The sequence below is a fragment of the Aethalodelphis obliquidens genome, unplaced genomic scaffold, assembly GCF_003676395.1.
Source record: "Aethalodelphis obliquidens isolate GAN/ISIS:26980383/991018 unplaced genomic scaffold, ASM367639v1 scaffold124, whole genome shotgun sequence".
Lineage (NCBI taxonomy): Eukaryota > Metazoa > Chordata > Mammalia > Artiodactyla > Delphinidae > Aethalodelphis > Aethalodelphis obliquidens.
Window position 1 is genome coordinate 816,392 of NW_020838068.1, and position 17,840 is coordinate 834,231.

At 44.9% G+C, this 17,840-nt stretch overlaps 1 protein-coding gene across 6 annotated transcripts in view; it reads left to right on the top strand.

The window, feature by feature from the left end:
* Positions 1-17,840, top strand: part of WDFY4 (WDFY family member 4) — a 280,103-nt gene that overhangs the window by 13,031 nt on the left and 249,232 nt on the right. For all 6 annotated transcript variants that reach the window (XM_027098510.1, XM_027098511.1, XM_027098514.1 and 3 more), the window contains 3 exons: positions 5,931-6,181; positions 15,010-15,124; positions 15,900-16,012. In XM_027098510.1, the coding sequence (XP_026954311.1) occupies positions 5,948-6,181; positions 15,010-15,124; positions 15,900-16,012 (462 nt within the window). In that variant the 5' untranslated portion in view covers positions 5,931-5,947. The remainder of the gene's footprint in view (positions 1-5,930; positions 6,182-15,009; positions 15,125-15,899; positions 16,013-17,840) is intronic.

Here is a 17,840-nt window from a genome sequence, read left to right on the forward strand (position 1 = left end):
CCATTTCAAGGAGAAGAAACTTAGACTCAGAGAGGGGAAGTAACTTGGTTAAGGCAGTACAGCAGCCAAGCTGGGACTGGACTCCAGTCCTGTGACTCCCATTCTGGCCTGCAGCTCCCCTCCGCCTGGGGGCTGAGTGAGTGGGCAGGTACCTGCACAGCTGCCAGTCTCTCGCTGCTGTGTCCAGGCTGCAGAAAGGCAGGGCCTCTAGTCGGCCTGGTTGGGCATGCGGAGGAGCCATGACTAAACTGGGCTACGTGCCACATGCCCTGAGCCTGACCCAAACTGGGAAATAGCTTGCAGGCACAGAGCAGGGCCTTGTCTTTCCCTGGAGACCCCTGGGACCCCTAGCAGCCTCCAGACCTCTCATCCTGCCAAGGCCATCTTTCCCTTCACCCCTCCCCAAACTTCTACTTATCCAAAACACTTTTAGTGTGGTACCTGGCTAAGCCCCTCCTTCTTCCCTGGGCACCAAGCAAGGCCTTTTTTGAGTTCAGCCTCCGGTGTGCAGTGCTGTCTACAGACCCAGGGTAGACTCTACTTTGGCTACCGACTCACAATGGTACCCTGGGCAGGTCACTTCTCTGCTCCGAGCCTTAGTACCATCTGCAGACAAAGGCTGATAGATTTGACATTGTTGGATGGAAGGAAGATTAAGTGAAGGGATGCAGGTAAGTGCCCGTACAAAGGAGGCTCCAATAAATGCCGTCCCAGAGCACTGACTTTATTCCCTGAGGGGTCCCATTATTAGCTCATTTCACAAAGGAGGACACTGAGGCTGGGACAGGTTTTGTCACTTGGTCTAAGCCCGTTGGATTCAAACTGGAACAGCCTGGCTCCAGAGTCTGTGCTGGTGCCTGCACCTGTTTACAGAGGTAAGCAGACACTTTTGATAACGAGTGAATTAGAATGGTTTCTTCTTGCCATTCTTTATGCAGCCCTGAGAGGCTACTCCCCATGTCCTTCCTTTTACAAACAAAACCGAAGCAGGCCTACAGGGCAGGAGAGGGGATGGCCACAGCTTGACATCTGAGACATACAACTTCTCCACGGGATGCACAGATCCCATTTTGTTAGAAATTCTTGTTTTTCAAAAATCCGTCTTTTCAAGGGAACATGATTCAAGCATCTCACTTCAGTAAACATGGCTTCTTAACTTCAGAGGAGATCTGAGGGGCTCTGATATTTCCCCGAATGTCCAGCTGTGTTCCCTAGGAACACATTTTCGCGTCTTGTGACCCAACACTCACTTTGTCTTCTCACCTGCTTCTCCTAGAAACGTGGTGTGTTAGCAGGCCCTCTGATTCATTTTATTGAAAGAATCGGTTAGTAGCACCTGCTGGTATAGCCCCAAAATGACTTTTATGTGATAGAAACAAGCTTAGCTTGGCTCCAGCCACCATCCCGTGTGTTGGGATGTCCGTGCTGGACTTGGGCTGGCTCTGCTGATGATGGGAATGTTGGTCTGACTGAGATATAATGACTTACAGAGTCTGGGGAGAATCCAAGTAGAAAAAAACTTATTGAGAAGAGGAGTCTGGGCTATATATAGCGAGAGATTTGGGTGCCATCAGCATATAGGTTCATTCATTTATTCAGGTATATGGTAACAGTTTATTGAGCATCTACTCTGTGCCAACCCCTGATAAAGGTGCAGTGGTCTTCTTGCACAGAGCTAACATTTAGTGGATATGTGGCTCTTGGGGGTAATTAATGCCGGGGAATAGCTGAGATCTTCTACAGTAAACTTTTGAAATAAGAACATGCGGCATCTATCTGAAACCAGAAAACTGTTGTGGGGAGTCTGGAAGGACACTGAGCAGCAGACAGACAGAAACGCATCCAACAAAATACGTAGTGAGATACAACAAAGATGCCATTGTTTTTTTTTCTAATTAAAAATTTTTAAAAATTATGTAAGTTACAGGTGTACAATAGAGTGATTCACAATTTTTAAATCACAATTTATAAGTGATTCCATTTACAGTTCTTACAAAATATTGGCTATTTTTCCCGTGTTGTACAATATATCCTTGTAGCTTATTTTATACCTAATAGTTTGTACCTCTTACTCCCCTACCCCTGTATTGCACTTCCCTCTTTCCTGTCCCCACTGGTAACCACTAGTTTGTTCTCTGAATCTGTGAGTCTGCTTCTTTTTTGTTACATTCACTAATTTGTTTTATTTTTTAGATTCTACATATAAGTGATATCATACAGGATTTGTCTTTTTCTGTCTGACTTTCTTCACTTAGCACAATTCCCTCCAAGTCCATCCATGTTGCTACAAATGCCAAATTTTCATTCTTTATTTATGGCTGAGTAGTATTCCATTGTGTATATATATATCTTCTTTATCCATTCATCTGTTGATGGACACTTAGGTTGCTTCCATATCTTGGCAACTGTAAATGATGCTGCTATGAACATTGGGGTGCATGTATCTTTTTGAATTAGTGGGTGTTTTTCTTTTTGGATATATACCCAGGAGTGGAATTGCTGGGTCATAAGGCAGTTCTATTTTTAGTTTTTTGAGAAACCGCCATACTGTTTTCCACAGTGGCTGCACCAATTTACATTCCCGCCAAGAGTCTACGAGGGTTCACTTTTCTCCACATCCAGGCCAACATTTGTTATTGGCTTCTTTTTGATGACAGCCATTCTGACAGGTGTGAGGTGATACCTCATTTGTGGATTTGATTTGCATTTCCATGATGATTAGCGATGGTGAGCATCTTCTCATGTGCCTGTTAGATGCCATTGCTTTTTACCCATTAAATCAGCAAGAATTAAAAAATGGTAACTAAGGAAGTGTGGACTCTGGTACTTGCTTGATAAGAAGACTGTACATTGATGAGGTGTTTCGGGAGAAGCTGTTTGGAAATACGTGTCCAGAGCCTAACATTTTTACCTCTCTTTAGACCAAGCTATTTCCTTTTAGGAATGTATTGCAATCTGGTATTTAATCATGAATATATGGAAAGGCTTAGACACGAGGCCTGTCATCACAGTGTTGTTTATAGTAGTGAAGCATTGGAAATGACTTAAATGCCTAAATGTAGGGGATTAGTTAAATAAAGGATCAGCATGGTTCTGCAGCCACCACACACCACTAAAAATGAAGATGTAGAGGATCTTTAACAACATGGGAAATATCCACAATACTTTTCTGTGACATAAAAAAAGTTATGAACTAATTTATGAGGAAAAAAATGGATTGAGAGAAGATATTAGCGATTTTTAAAGGCAACAAGGGATCAGTTTCTAAAATATACTCTCTCAAAGCAACAGGAAAAAGATAGGCAAGGACAAATAAGCAAAGGTTATGAGTAATCACTTTTCAGAAGAGGAAATCCGAAAGGCTATGAATCATATAAAGAGATGCTCAGACTCATTAGTAAGTGAGAGAGAAGCAAATTAAAATGAGGGATCAGGACTTCCCTGGTGGTGCAGTGGTTAAGAATCCTCCTGCCAATGCAGGGGACACGGGTTTGAGCCCTGGTCCAGGAAGATCCCACATGCCGTGGAGCAACTAAGCTCGTGCGCCACAACTACTGAGCCTGCACTCTAGAGCCCGCGAGCCACAACTACTGAGCTCATGTGCCACAACTACTGAAGCCCGCGTGCCTACAGCCCGCGCTCTGCAACAAGAGAATCCACTGCAATGAGAAGTCCATGCACCACAACGAAGAGTAGCCCCTGCTCACTGCAACTAGAGAAAGCCTGCACACAGCAATGAAGACCTAATGCAGCCAAAAAAAAAAAAAAAAAAAAAAATGTGGGAGCACTTTACTTCAATCAGATCAGCAAACATTAGAAAGCAGTGTGATGTTAAGCTGGGGTACAGAGAAGATGGTAGAGGAGCCTGTGGGGGGAGTGTGGCCTGGTGCCAGCTTTCTGGAGGCATCTGAGTTGATGGTGCTTGGTTGAACTGAGAGACATACACCCTTGACTCAGCACTCCCACTCTGGTGTTTATACCCAGAGCCAGTCACATGCAGCCCCATGAGGGGAGTCTCGTGGGAATGTCCAGGACAGGATAGAGGGCAGTCTGAGAAGTCTCAGGCAATCTAACCACCTACTGCGGAGCAAACAGATCAAATAGGCACGTGATGCCCACTGTGTAACACGGAGCAGCGGTTAGAAGAAATGAGGTTGACAAATACAGAGCCACGTGCTTGGGTCTGAGGTCATAATGTTGAGTGAGACAGTAAGCTGAGAAAAGATGCAGAAGGTCGTTCGGGGAACTTAAAATGATGCATCCAGAAATCATGTTCTTGTGCCATGTTTTATAACGACTCGTGCTATCAAGCAGGTGGGCTGGGTGGGGTGGGGAGGATGGGACTGGGGGATGAAAAGCCAAGGGAAGAATGAATAAACCATCAGTGCCAGAGAAGAACCTGGTCCTGGTCAGGAAAGAGACCATGCTGAGACTGAGAGATGTGAGGCACCCCGCCACCTGTCCCTGAGGGTCAACCTCAAAACGGAAACAAATAAACCCACACCAAGTCCCAGACAACCAACCAAAAAAATCAAAAGTACAGATAAAAAGTTTGCTTCAACAATATTATTAAACAGTCTATTCGTAGATAAAAGCCTGAATATCAACAGTCATTTTTCTGGATATAGGCCTTGATATTCTTCCTGATATTTTTTTTTCTTCCCAATTTTCAATGCTGAACATACATGGCTTTTGTATGAGAAAGTGTCTTCTGCAAATGAAGTCTGAGAGCAATAGGCATGTGTGATAGAAGAAGAGCCAGGGACTCATGGAGTTCTGTAGCTAAAGGGTGAGAATGTTCCAAAGAGGGAGGACTCATCTGGCCACGTGACCCTTAGTTAACTCCCATTCTAGCCTGCAAGGGGTGTGTGTTTGGGCTAAAACTAAAGCATGACACACCTCCGCAGCTGCTTAGCCCAGAGCAAAACACCGGGAGACCCACCTCCGTGTCCATCTGTCTGTTTGCTGTCCCTTGACTGGTGGCTGTCGGTTGCTGGCAGGATGCCGGGATGGACTCCTATGTGGTGACATCGTGGCCTGGGAAGGCTTCTTTCAGGGAACCTGGACACTCTGGTCCCTGCTGGGAGTTTCTTGCACTCCTGACAAAAAAACAACAGGCAAACCTTTGCTGTTCTGTGAGTCAGTCCTGACATGGCTACAGAGTATGACAATTGAAAAGTCAAGGACACAAATAAAGGTACCTTCTCAAGGTTACCTATCTGGTAAATCAGGCTTTGGCTAGTTTCATGGTGTATGTCCCGATCGTCACGCCTGCTGACCCTGGGTCCCCGGCTCGTACACATTACTTTTGTGTGCACTAACGGAGAAGTCCTTTTAAGTTAACTTGGGGGTTTAAAGAGTCATTTTGAGGACAAATTCCTCTAAAAATATTGAGTGTGAAGCAAATGTTGCTGAGAATGAACTTACATCCTTTTCATCTCATGTGGTAGAAGGAAGTTAAAATAGAAGATACAGAATTACATGCCTCTACAAATATTGGTGGGACATTTACACGTCTATTCTATTTACTCAGCCTTTTTAAAGAGGAGCAGTGTCAGGTAATCAAAACACAGGCTTTGGTGTTAAAGCCTTGCATTTCAACTGCATGTCTCACTACCCTGGTGCCCTTTGGTTCAGTCAGTTTCCTTACTTACATAGAAAAAATAGGAAAACCCATCTCTTTCGTGAGAGAGTCTGTGTAGAGAGCCCAGGACGGTGCCTGGCAAACGTTAGATTGTCAATATGAGTCACATCTAAATTGGAGTCTCTTTTTTCAGAAGTGTTCCTTATTTTAGTCAGTTTCAGATTCTTAGAGGAACCATCTGCAACAGGAACTGGACTGAATGAGGATGGTACCTTGTCCCACAATCAGTTTCATCAGAAAGTGTTGTGACAGGACTGTTCATTTTTCTTTTTTGCTCTGAATTCAGATCTGCTTTGCTGAGGCATGGAGGCAAAAGAGGTCTCAGAGGCTGAAGACAGAGCTGAGGATCCAGGTTCTGAAAATAAAGGCCAGCCTGATGCTGCTCAGCCTGATTTCCCACCAGGAGGGCAGACCCCTGGCCCCACTGCCCTCTGGGAGATGCTAGAAAGGAAGTTTCTGGAATACCAGCAGTTGGCTCCCAGGAGCCCAGCTGAACATCAGAAGAGCCTGTTGAATCTTCTCCCGCTATTCCTAAAGGTTGGTGTTCTCATTTTTGAAACTGTAAAAAGATGATACAGCACTCTGGGGACACTTCCGGGATGATTGGAAGCTGGAGTCAGTAGTTTTAATATCATCACAAGTGGCCTCTGACTGGTTGCTTAGAGGAGAGTGTTGTGCTCTTTAGTAAAGACAGCAAGCAGGACTCCTCTCCAGGGTGAGGACGGGCTTGCAAAGGATGGACGTTGGCTCTTGAGTACCATTGTCTCTTTAGTTTAAAAAAATGATATTGTTTAACAATGATATTTTCAATCCCAGCTTGGGAGCCAGAGGAGAAACCTGTACCTTCGGGAGCTAGAAGGGCATCTGTGTCCTGACATGTGAGTGGCAGGGTGGCTGGTAACCTCAAACACCAGTAATGCCAACACCAGGGCCTGGGAGAGCCGGAACATAAATTGTGCCAATGATGCAAACTGAGGTGTAATCCATGGGAGCAGCAAAGCAGTGCTCCCTCCCCTGGTTGCAGACACACAAGAGAAGTCCAGCCTGTCCACTGGGCTGGCACTCTGACTAGTGGCAGCTGGTGACAGTTTGGGTACAAGGGATTTCCTTTATTGTCTTGGAATAAAGCTCCTGCCAGTGAGGTCTGCCTTATAGCTGAAAATATTGAAGTCTAATTGTAGAGCTGGAAATGCGTCTTTTTATGAAGACTTAGTTTTTGCTTGACTATTGATTTGGGGTTATTAGTACAAAAACCATGTACCTACATTCAAAGTGCAGAGAATATGAGATACTTTTCACATTGGAAAGTAAACTAGAACAGGTGGAGGCTTTGCAGGTTTTTATTGGGAAACCCCTTTGTTAATATGTTTCATCTCACTTATTAACCAGGAATACTTAAGGATTTCCAAAGATGACTCAGAATTTCCTTGGGATCAAATTTATAGGATGCATGGAATACTTAAGCATGCCTTTCTGTAAAAAATTGCCAAGTAACTTATTGTCCGTGAATTCATTGTTTTTCTCCATGTTTCAGATTCGGATACTCCATCCAACCCATTTCACAGATTGGATAACTGGGGCATGGGGAACATACTGGAAAAGAGGAACTAGATAAGGAGAGAGGGCCAGGTTTCTCCTTCCCAGCCATCCCTGCTCTAATGACCCCAGCTTCTGGGAGGTAGCTTTGTCTCACCCAGTTCTCAGATCAAATCTGCCTTATAAAAGGAAAAATGTGAGCATTGCCCCCTCCCCCCCAAATCACTGGGAAGGTATATGGGGTCCAGCCACTGCACTGTATCTTTTCCACCCCTCTGGGCAGCCCTAGCTCTGATGAAAGGACTCTGCATCTGAGAACCAGGGCTTGATATTTCCTTGCCTCTCTCCAGATTGTTGATTTGAGAATTCATTCATTTGTTGTACAAATATTTATTGAGCTCCTATACTCTGTTCTAGGGCCTGGTGCTATGAAAGTAAGGACGACAGATAGAGGTTTTACCTGCATCTGTCCAGAGCAGAGGATAACTGACTAGCACCCAGAATGTGTTCTGTTTGGCTTGTAGGGGTTAAAAATGAATTAGTGCCATTTTTTCAAAGTGGAAACTTTTCAGGTGAGACTTAGACTTCAGATTTCTCTTGAAAATATTTGTAGCTGTAATACCGATAATTGGATGGAGATGGTTAGGGGCACCTCTTTTAAACAGAAGATGGTCTTGGTCTCTCAGTTTACCCTAGTCCCCCACTCCCTAATATCTTTCGCCCAACCCATATCACTCATTTATGTTATCTGACCCTGTAGGCATTGACCTCATGGATAGCAAGCTGTTCCTATTATAACTGAACCTTGGTATTGGTCCATGTTTCCCAAACCTTTTCCTGGTAAAAGGAGGAACAACAGCCCTATTGCTGGATACGTGGGCTTTAGAGTCAAACAGTAGGGCTCCAGTCCCAGCTCCATTGCTTATTAGCTGTGCATCCTTGAGCAAGCTACTAAATGTTACTGAGCCTCAGTTTCCTCATCTGTAAAGTGGAATCAATACCAATTTGCTGGGAGACTGTGAGGGTGAGATCAGATGAGGATTGTAAAGTCCACAGCACGTGGAAAGCAGACATGATCCCCATCACCTTTCCACCAACCTCCTGGAAACTGACTGCACATGTGCAGTTTGAGATCCTGTCACCACGATTCCCCAAACTGCTGACAAAATCTGCTCTGTTTTGGATCCCTGGAGCCCACCTCTGATGAACCCTGTAGAGGCAGATTATTACAGGCTTTTTATCATTTTCTTAAAATCTATATCTTTTATTAAGTCCTATATGTTTACAAACCTGTTGTTCTTATTAAGTTCTGACTAATAAACCCTGCCAGAACCACAGCCCTCAGGCTTCTTAATTAAGAGCTGGTAGCAGAAAGGAACATGGGGAAGGTGGGAGGTTTTGGGGGGTTGTAGTGCAGATAAAATCTGAGCTGTAGATGAAGACTGAGGACAGCCATTGGAATACAAGTCCCTGTGTTAGAAGTCAAGCTTGTAACCACTCTGTTCTGAATTTTATACCCATAAAACAGAACTCTTCAAGGTTGTCTGCAGAGAACCCCTTAGAAATATCAGGACTTTAAAAAAAGTCATGCCATCTCCCATGGCATGTGGCCGATTAATGTCTGATACCTCCAAACACACAGCAGGGGATGAACTTCTCCCTTATCCTGTCATTGTTTATACATAAATCTGCATCTACTATGAGGCAAATACAAAGAGGGGCTTGGTTGGTTCTATAGTAAATTCTAGCCCCACTGCCTCCCAAGTTGAAGAAACACTGCAGTTGTTAAGGAGTAAACCCACTCAACATTTCGGTGACTGTCTTGGTGATAAGAAGTCTCAGGGCACTGGAATCCCAGCAGGGAGCTGCCCTGAGGGGATGAGTCAGAAATGAAGTTCTCACTGGGATCTGCAGGCTCTCCTCCTCTACCAAGCTCCATCACTCCCTTTCCTAGGTCAAAGCCAGGGCAAGTGGTTACTTTCACTGATGATAGGTAGTAATATTCACCAAGCTCTAACTAACTAAGCCAGGCATTTTGTTCCATGCTTACAAGCCCTTATAATAACCCTGTGAAGTAGGTGCTATTTTTATCCCAGCTTTATAAATGAGGAAAGGGAGGTTTAGAGATGTTGCATAACTTGGCCAAGGTCAGCCAGCTGTTAGTGGGGAGCAGAACTTAACCTGGGCAGTCCACCCGGGCTCGTGTTGTTAACCACTGCATTCCCCCGGGCAGTGCTGAGGTTCATAGAACGGAGCACATCTGGTTTCTTTCCCTATCTCATGACTCACTGTGCGATGGCTTTGCCTGGCTCGTACCTATGTCCCGTTTCATACAAAAAGGATGCCACCCCCTGCACATGTGCTGTTTGTTTAGCTGACTCCAGGATGTTGCAGACAAGGAGGAGGTTTTATTGCATCACACAGGAAGCAGCACAAAGCCAATGACTTCAGAGTAACCACTCTGAAGTAACCAGAGTGCAGAGCAGTGCTTGCAGGAAGGATTCAATTGACTGCTACTCTTTCTCTGCCAAGAGCCTTGGGCTTTGGTCTTTCTAGCACCCTTCCCTATCATAAGATCTTACACCAAGAGAAGAAGGCATTCTGCTAGCAAGCATGGGTAGGTCCTGTTGGCCTTCAGTTGAGTTTGCTTTGGGGGAAAGGGGACCACTTGGGTCCTCTCGTTGCATAGAGATATTGGGTAATAATAGATGGAGAAAACTAGAGCTACAGATGTAGCTGTTGAAGATTGTTCTTAGAATATGTACTTTGAGAGAAAGCAGGCAGCGAGACAGGGAGTCCTTAGAAATTAGTGTAAAATTCCTCACTGTCTGGGACAGACCACCTGGGGGGTGGGGCTACATGGGAAAAAAAGGGAATCTGTGGATGTGGTAGGTTAGAGATACTGTGGATGGGTTCACACTGCTCCCTTCAAGAGGTGACATCTATGTCCCCTCCCCTTGAGTCTGGATGGGTTTGTGATGGCTTGACTAATGGAATAGGGCACAAATGACATTTCTGGGCTCAGGCCTCAAGAGACTTGTAGCCTCTCTCTGTCACTTGAAATACTCATGCTTAGAACCCTGCTTCCATGTTGTGAGGAAGCCCAAGCAGCCCCGAGTAAAAGCCTATGTGGAGAGAAACCAAACCCACTGACCGTGCAGCTGCACTTGCTGCTGAAAGTCAGCACAACTGGCCAGCCATGTGAGTGTGCCATGCTGCAAATGGATCTCTTAGCCCTTGTCCGCTGCCCCAGCTGAAGCAGAGAAAAGCTGCTCCTGCTGAGGCCTGCCCAAATTGCAGATCCATGAGAAAAATAAATGACTGCTGTTATTTTAAGCCACTCAATTTGGGTCCAGTTTGTTATACAGCAATAGATAATCAGAACAGTAGGTAACATGGACAGGAATCCATTTATTTCCTAGTGTGGAGGGATTAGAATTAACACTAAATCAGTTGTACTTGGAGATGAGTGTATTTGTGTGTGTGTGTGTGTGTATGTACATGTGCATGTACACAGGTGTGTATAGCTACTCTTAGGCTAACTGCCTGGCCAGTGGTACAGCGTTTATACCATTGGGTGTGGTCAATTATTCTCATGCAAACCCAGCATGGACCCAACTGACTATGGAAGAGAGAGAAGTAACATTAAATATAATAATAGGGATGACCAACAGTTATTTCCAAGTGTGGTATCCAGAGGGGATGGTGATGGTAAATACCGCTTCTTGTCCATCCCTGACTCTAACCCACTTCAGAGTGGGGCCGGCAGTGTGGTTTATTCCCTCCTCAGGGGAACAATATTTGTGTTATGTTAGTAAAGTTTTGATGCATCACTTTTTTTTTTTTTTCTGTTTACAAAGGAGAGAATCAATTGTGTCACATTATCAGGGGAAACTCATGTAAAGTCTCTGAAATGTTTTGAGTTCACTTAAAGGTCAAACCACCAAACTCTGAGGCAATGAAGAAATAGTAACACTGCAGTCACACTTGAAAACTAACCAGATTCTCTGTCATTCAAAGCTGGGGTTTTGTCCCATCTCCTCTAGAGCTTCTGTCTTCCTTATGCTCTGGAGACCAGAGCATCATTTTTTTTCTCTTTCTTCCATGTGAGGGGACAGCCACGAGGCATGATGGTGCAGTTTAGAGAATATAAGTAAATAAAAGTTTTTAAAAATATTGAACAATATTCTCCCAGCGTGAAAATTCCAGTTTGGGGAAAAAATTAGTTCCTTTCAAAAGCTGCCGTAACTCTTTGGGGTCTCCACGGTACCATTCAGTAAATGATTGCCTCTGTGCATCAAACAGCACCCCAGTGGCCTGAAAGAGTTAATGGGGCCTCCAGAAGTAGCCATCTTGGTCCCAGGAAGGAGTGTGAGCCTTGGGAGAATCTGGCTGAGCGTACAATTACTGTTCAACTCACAATGGCCCGATTTGCTTTATTGCAGAATGCCTACTGGAGTCCCACTGCTCAAAGATGATCTCCATGCCTCTGAGTCAACTCCCTGCAAATTGGTCTTTGAGGGGTTTGCCACTGCAGGGAGGAGGCACAGGAATTTGTTAGGAAGATATCATAGCAGATATGATATCAGTCCTGGGGAGGGAAATAATGTTACCACTGAAATTCCCAGCCAGAAGGACTGACTTTATCTCTCCAGAGATTAACCTTTCCATGTGAGAGCTGGTTTCCAGGTGGTAGCCATACATTTCTTAGACATGCACATGCTACTTGTGTATGTGTGAGAGAACTCAGCTCTTTACTCTGCTGTTTAACTTGTTCTCTAGGATTACCCTATGGCTCAGCCTTTGTTTCTGTAAAGTGGGAATAATAATAATCCCAATCCCTATGCAGATTAGTGGAAACAATGCATGTCAGTGCTTGGCCCAGCATTTGGCACAAAACCAGTGCTCCGCAACACATTCGGCCAACGTTCTGCACACTGTGGGTCTCATAATCGTGTGTTTGCTTATCAAATATTTGGTGAAGGTCTCCTGTGTATAATAGTGTTTAACATTCACCTAGTATTTTTGTAGTTCTAGCAAAGTTCTGATGCACTGCTTTTTTATTTACAAAGGAAAGGTGCGACTATGTTCGTTTATAGGGCAGAAAATTTTTAAGTGTTTCAGATACAAAGTTTTGTTCAAATCAAAATAACCAAGTACTCACCACCCATATAAAAGAAATGAAGCATTTCAGATAAACTAAAGCCACCTGTGCATGAATTCTAGAACTCATTCCCCTTCCACCCTCCTCCAATGGTAACTCCCAACCTGCTGAACTATCATGCCCTGTGGGAAATGATATATAGAGAGACAGCAAGTTACAGAAGTATATTACAGTATCATTCTAAAATACCTGTGAGACTATATGTAAATTATACAGTAATATGGGTGCATTTTTATAACCATAAGCAATATTATTGTGTAATTTATGTACAGTCTCACAGGTTTTTGTAGACTCATACTGTAATATGCTGTTACAATTTGCTTTTTCCACAACATTCTATTTTGGGGATTTATCCATATTGATACAGCTCTATTTTTCTTATTCAGTTCTATATGATATCCTTATATAGATATGTCACAAATTATTCATTCATTATCCTATTGATGAACATTGTTTTTCCCAATCAAAAATAACGCTACATGAATATTTCTTGTTAACGTCACCTTGTGCATGTGTGCATTTCTCTAGGGACTAAACCAAAGATTGGAATTGGTGGGTTTTTGGATGTGTGCCCCTTTAACTTTATTGGATTACGTTAAATGCTTCTTCAAAGAGGTTCTTCTAAGTGACACTCCATCATAGAGTATGGGGGTTTCATGGTTCCTCACCTTCACCCACATTTGATATTGTCAGATTTTTCATTTTTACTAACCAGAAAATTATAAAATATCTCCTTGCAGTTATAGTTTGCATTTTCCTGATTATTAGTAATTTGCCATTTATCTTTCAATAAGTTACTGTTTCATTTGCCCATTTTTTAAAAATCAGATTTTTTTCTTATTAATTTATAGGAGTCTAAATACCAGTCCTTTGTCAGTTATATGCATTGCAGATATTTTCTCCCAATCTGTGGTTTGCCTCCTCATTTTGTATATGGTGTCTTTTCATATAGAGAAGAGTTTTAAAGGTTTTTACTTTTAAACAAATGTAGGTAGTATCTATTGCAAGGAAACATATTGAAAATGATTTCCCTTTGGAAATTTTATGTGTTTCTCACCCCTTCTAAAGGAGGATCTCAGCTTAAAAAAACTTGGTCAGGCCTCTGGGCAGGAGCATAATTTAATACGGCTGGTGAGTGGGAGCAGGAGTCAGGAGTCCAGCAAAATTACATTTCATAGAGGCCACTAATTGGCACAGCAGCTTACCTTCCTGGTGGGAACCTGGGATCAGGAATTGCCAGGAACTCAAGTCTGGGGCCGAGGACAGTCACTCCACTCTGTACTCAGCCTGTGACAAGAAGGGAGAACAAAGGGAAAAGGCTTTGCATGAAAAGCAGATCTAGGGATAGGATTACTACGGAAACTGGGAGGAAATTTTGAAAAGAGTCTGGCATCCCAAGCAGAACTGTAAAAGACTTCTATTAAACAGTATCCTAAACAATAAGGGGAAAAAGTCTGAGGAAAATGATGAGCAGATGGGATAGAGATTAAAGGGACAGATAAGAAAGGATTTTAAGGAAATTAAAAAGAAATAGGAGATTAAAAAAAATGACAACAACTTGGACTCGGAAAGGATTTCCTAAGCTTTTAACTAAATCCAGAAAGCAAAGGAATGGACTGAGAAATTTCTTTTCATAGGAATTTCAGATTTCTGTACAGCAAAACCAAACAATACCAAATTTAAAGATGAAATGACAAATTCGAAAAAAATCGAGATAGTATTATAGACCAATGGTTAACGATTTTTATATATAAAGAGATTTTTGAAATAAATAAGAAAATAGTGAAAACTCCAATAGGATAATAGGCCAAGAGTAAAAATGGACAATTCAAGAGGCATGAAAAGCATTCATCCACTCTAGTTATCCAAAGATTGCAATTGAAATGAGATATTTTTTCTTCTACAAGTTTTCTCATTTAAGATGAAAAAGCACCATAGACCATAGTGCTTGACGTTGGCATGGGTGGAGAGAAATCAGACATTTTCCATGGAGCCCTTGGAGGCTAATCTGGTAAATTGTTTCTGGAGAGTGAGTTAGTAGTTAGTAATAGGTACCAAATCACTAAAAAGAGAAAAAAAAACCACTCTTTTAATTGAAAATCCCACATTTTTAATCCTACAATTAAATTAATTGTAGGATTAAATTAATCTTTTTTAGAATTTATCTGAAGGAAATACTTGCATGACTAAAACTAAGATATCTGCATGAGGTTTGACAAGTGTGTAAGAGGAGAATCAGTGAGACACAGCAATTGATGGTGAGGAAGGGGAGGGACGCGGGATGTAGAAAATCACTCCCGGAATTTCCCACTAGGGCAGGTGGGTGCCTGGTAGGGACATTCACTGAGGCAGGATGCAGCAGGTCTGGGGGGAAGGCAGTGGATTCAGTTATGTGTGTTTGATGTTTCAGGAGCACGAGTTCAGGGGAGACGTCCAGGGGCCAGTTGGAGGTGTTTGGAGCTCAGCAGGAAGTTGAAGAATTCATAGGCACTAGTGTAGGGAGACAGTGAAAGCTGGAGGGTAGGTGATTCAGTGGCCTTTGGATGCACCTGGCTCAAGTGAGTTGAGCCATTGGTTTGGGCTGGCAGGGAGGGAAGGAGGTGATTCTGATGCCTTGCTTTGTAGCTTTGACATCTCTGAGCGAATCCTGCATGTTGCACTTCAGGCCTGGGAACACTCCGTGGGGATCATCTGCTTTCCCAGTCTCCAAAGGCTGGCTGAAGATGTTTCCAACCAACTTGCCCAAGAAATACAGAAGGCACTGGTGGGAAAGCCTGCAGGTGAGAGAAGAGAGGTCCTGGAGAACTTCACAGTAAGCAAAACAGCTCTGTAGACCCCTCCCAGGCCTCCGGCTAAGCCCCTCTCTGCTTTCTAGAGGAGTGAGAGTAGTGACTTCGAAAGCACACGGAAGGCCAGGTTCTGCCACTGAATACCCTGGAGAACAAAGGAAAAGGCTGAAAGAGGGAAGAGAAGAGGGACTTGGGAAACTCTGCTGCTCCTGGGAGGGACACAAACACACACACATACATACACACACAGACACACAGAAGCCAAAGGCAAGCATGTTTCCTGCTGCAGGTCTCCTGACTTGCATCCTTCCACTCAGGAAGCTGGACCCCAGAGGCTGGGCTAGGAGACTGAGGGCAGGAGGGAATTCCAGGGGGAAGGAGTGGCTTGAGCATGGTGTAGATTGCAGGAATCCCTGTGACAAAAAGGGCTGTGTGATACAGGAAGTGGGGAAAAGACACTGGATTGTGGCAAGTCCAATTGCCGAGGAGCTTGTTATTATTATTTAGTAATAGGGAGCCATTGATGGTTATTGAACAGGGAGGGTGGTATGATAAAGGCTATCCTCCAAGGAGATTCATGTGGCAGAGAGTGAAATGTTTGGTACAGATGCAGGTGTCATTGTTGGGAGGGCAAGAGGCAGAAGTTCCCTAGAGACGCTAAGGCACATCTCATGGAGAGAGGGGCCCACGTGGAGAGAAGCTGGGTGACCAGGCCACCACACTGCCCTGCTGGTGACCCTTTCTCCCCTCCCCCACACTCTTCCAGAGCAAGCACGGGTGGCAGCTGGGCAGTTGCTGTGGTGTAAGGGAGATGCGGATGCAGAGCAGGATGGCCACCTGCTCCTGAAGTCAGTGTACGTGCTCACGGGGACAGATTCGGTAAGTTCCAGGCCCCAGTGGCCCAGCCTGGGTGCTTCTCACCTGTGTACAGAGGGACGTCCCAGCTCAGGGCAGTGGCATGTCTCAAGGGTGTCTTTATTTTCATGAAACTGATTTATCGTTTTTCCTTCCCTACTTCCCCTCGGATATAGAACGTGGACTTCAGAGTCTGAAATTCATATTCACATCCTGCCTTTTCAGTTGACAAGCTGTGTGTAACCTTGAGCAAATAACTTGACCTCTTTGCATCTCTGTTGTGTTGTTAATTCTAAAATTGGGGATAAGAATGCCTCCATTCTAGGGTCAGTGTGAGGATCAAAAATGACTGATGTGTATGGACTACATTTCCTGTGTGTCAGGGTGAGGCTGGGCGCATCCCATGCATTGTACTAATTAATCCTCCCCAAACCCTACGAGTCAGCTTACAGCGATGCTGCACTGGTGACAAGAAATCAGGTTCGCTCGTGATATGCAGCTGTAGTCTGTCTGACTCTGTGCTCTGAGCCACTGCTCTTTACTACCTCCGGCTAAATTCAGACTAAAGGAGCAAGGCCTGTAGGCACCTGCCCCGTGTCTCCCCAGAGACGAAAGCGACCGCTCCTCCTTCCCTTCCCACCCAGGCCCCATCCTGGCTGCAGTCACGGCCTCCCATAATGAAGCAGGGACCCTGAGCGGTTTGCCAAGGACTGGTGTCCTCTCAGGCAGAAGCAGTCCCTGGGAGCTGTGGCCATCAGCAGCAGTGGCCGAGGCCCTGTGCAGGGCAGGCCCAGAGTCTCCTCCATCTAGCGAGGCTGCCCATTGTGAGCCTCCTGGTGCCCAGACTAGGAACAGCAGGGAACCAGGCTGGGGTGGTGGCTGCCCTCTGTCTAATGGTGAGCAGAGGCATCAGACAGGCATTTGGAGACAGTGCCAGGAGGTGAGAGAGGAGCACAGCAAACAGTTGTTCACCAGTGGGAGGACCATCTGACTTTTCTTCCATGTAAACTGCCTGGACCACCATCAGGGACAGTGGCCTGGAGCACAGGGTGGGGGCTTTTCAGCCCCTGGAGAAGGACTGTTTTCAGTCTGAAGAGTAAAAAGTAACCTAGAGCCTTGTTTTCTGCTGCGAGGAGTCTGCCCCCAAAGCAGTGAGAGAGTAAGCAGTTGGCTTTCTGGGGAGGCAGTGCAGTTTGGAGGACAGGGAGAGCCACCCTGAGTGCAGTCATGCAGGGCCACATGTCCAATATAGGGGCAGACACTACCTGCAGTGGAAGCTTTTAGGGACTAGTGGCCTGCAGTACACTCCTGCTGCTGGCCCAGGCTGTACATTCCTCTTTTCTCTTTTCTAATTTACCCACCATGTCTGTGAGATTAGTCAGTCGGGTGGGAAATTGCATGGACAGTATAATTTTTAATAACCGTGCACGTGCTGTCTCACGGTCACGTGTATGTGCACACATGCGTGTAGAGGCCACAGCCACAGTAATCCTGGTGCAGCTGCAGGCACAGCCTGTGAAGAGAGGCCCTGGGAAGCTTCACACTCAGGCTGGCCCCTCTCTGCCAGCTCCCTGTCTCCTCTCTGTCTGGCAGCCCTGGGGCTGTTTAGCTGTGGTGTGGCTCTCTGGATTATTGGTCCTCACCTATAGGGCTGTTTCGGTCATGATGAGGTCTTAAATCTGGACGAAGGGATGGACAGGGCCCTGAGCATGTCCTTAATTCAGTTGCGTGTACTTGTTCTCAACCACCTCTTCCCTACTGAGTTTCCAGTTCCCTCATCAGGAGGAAACCTACCAAAATCAGAGGTATGATTGCCAGGAAAGCCCTGGATTTCTGCCCTGCACCAGTTCCA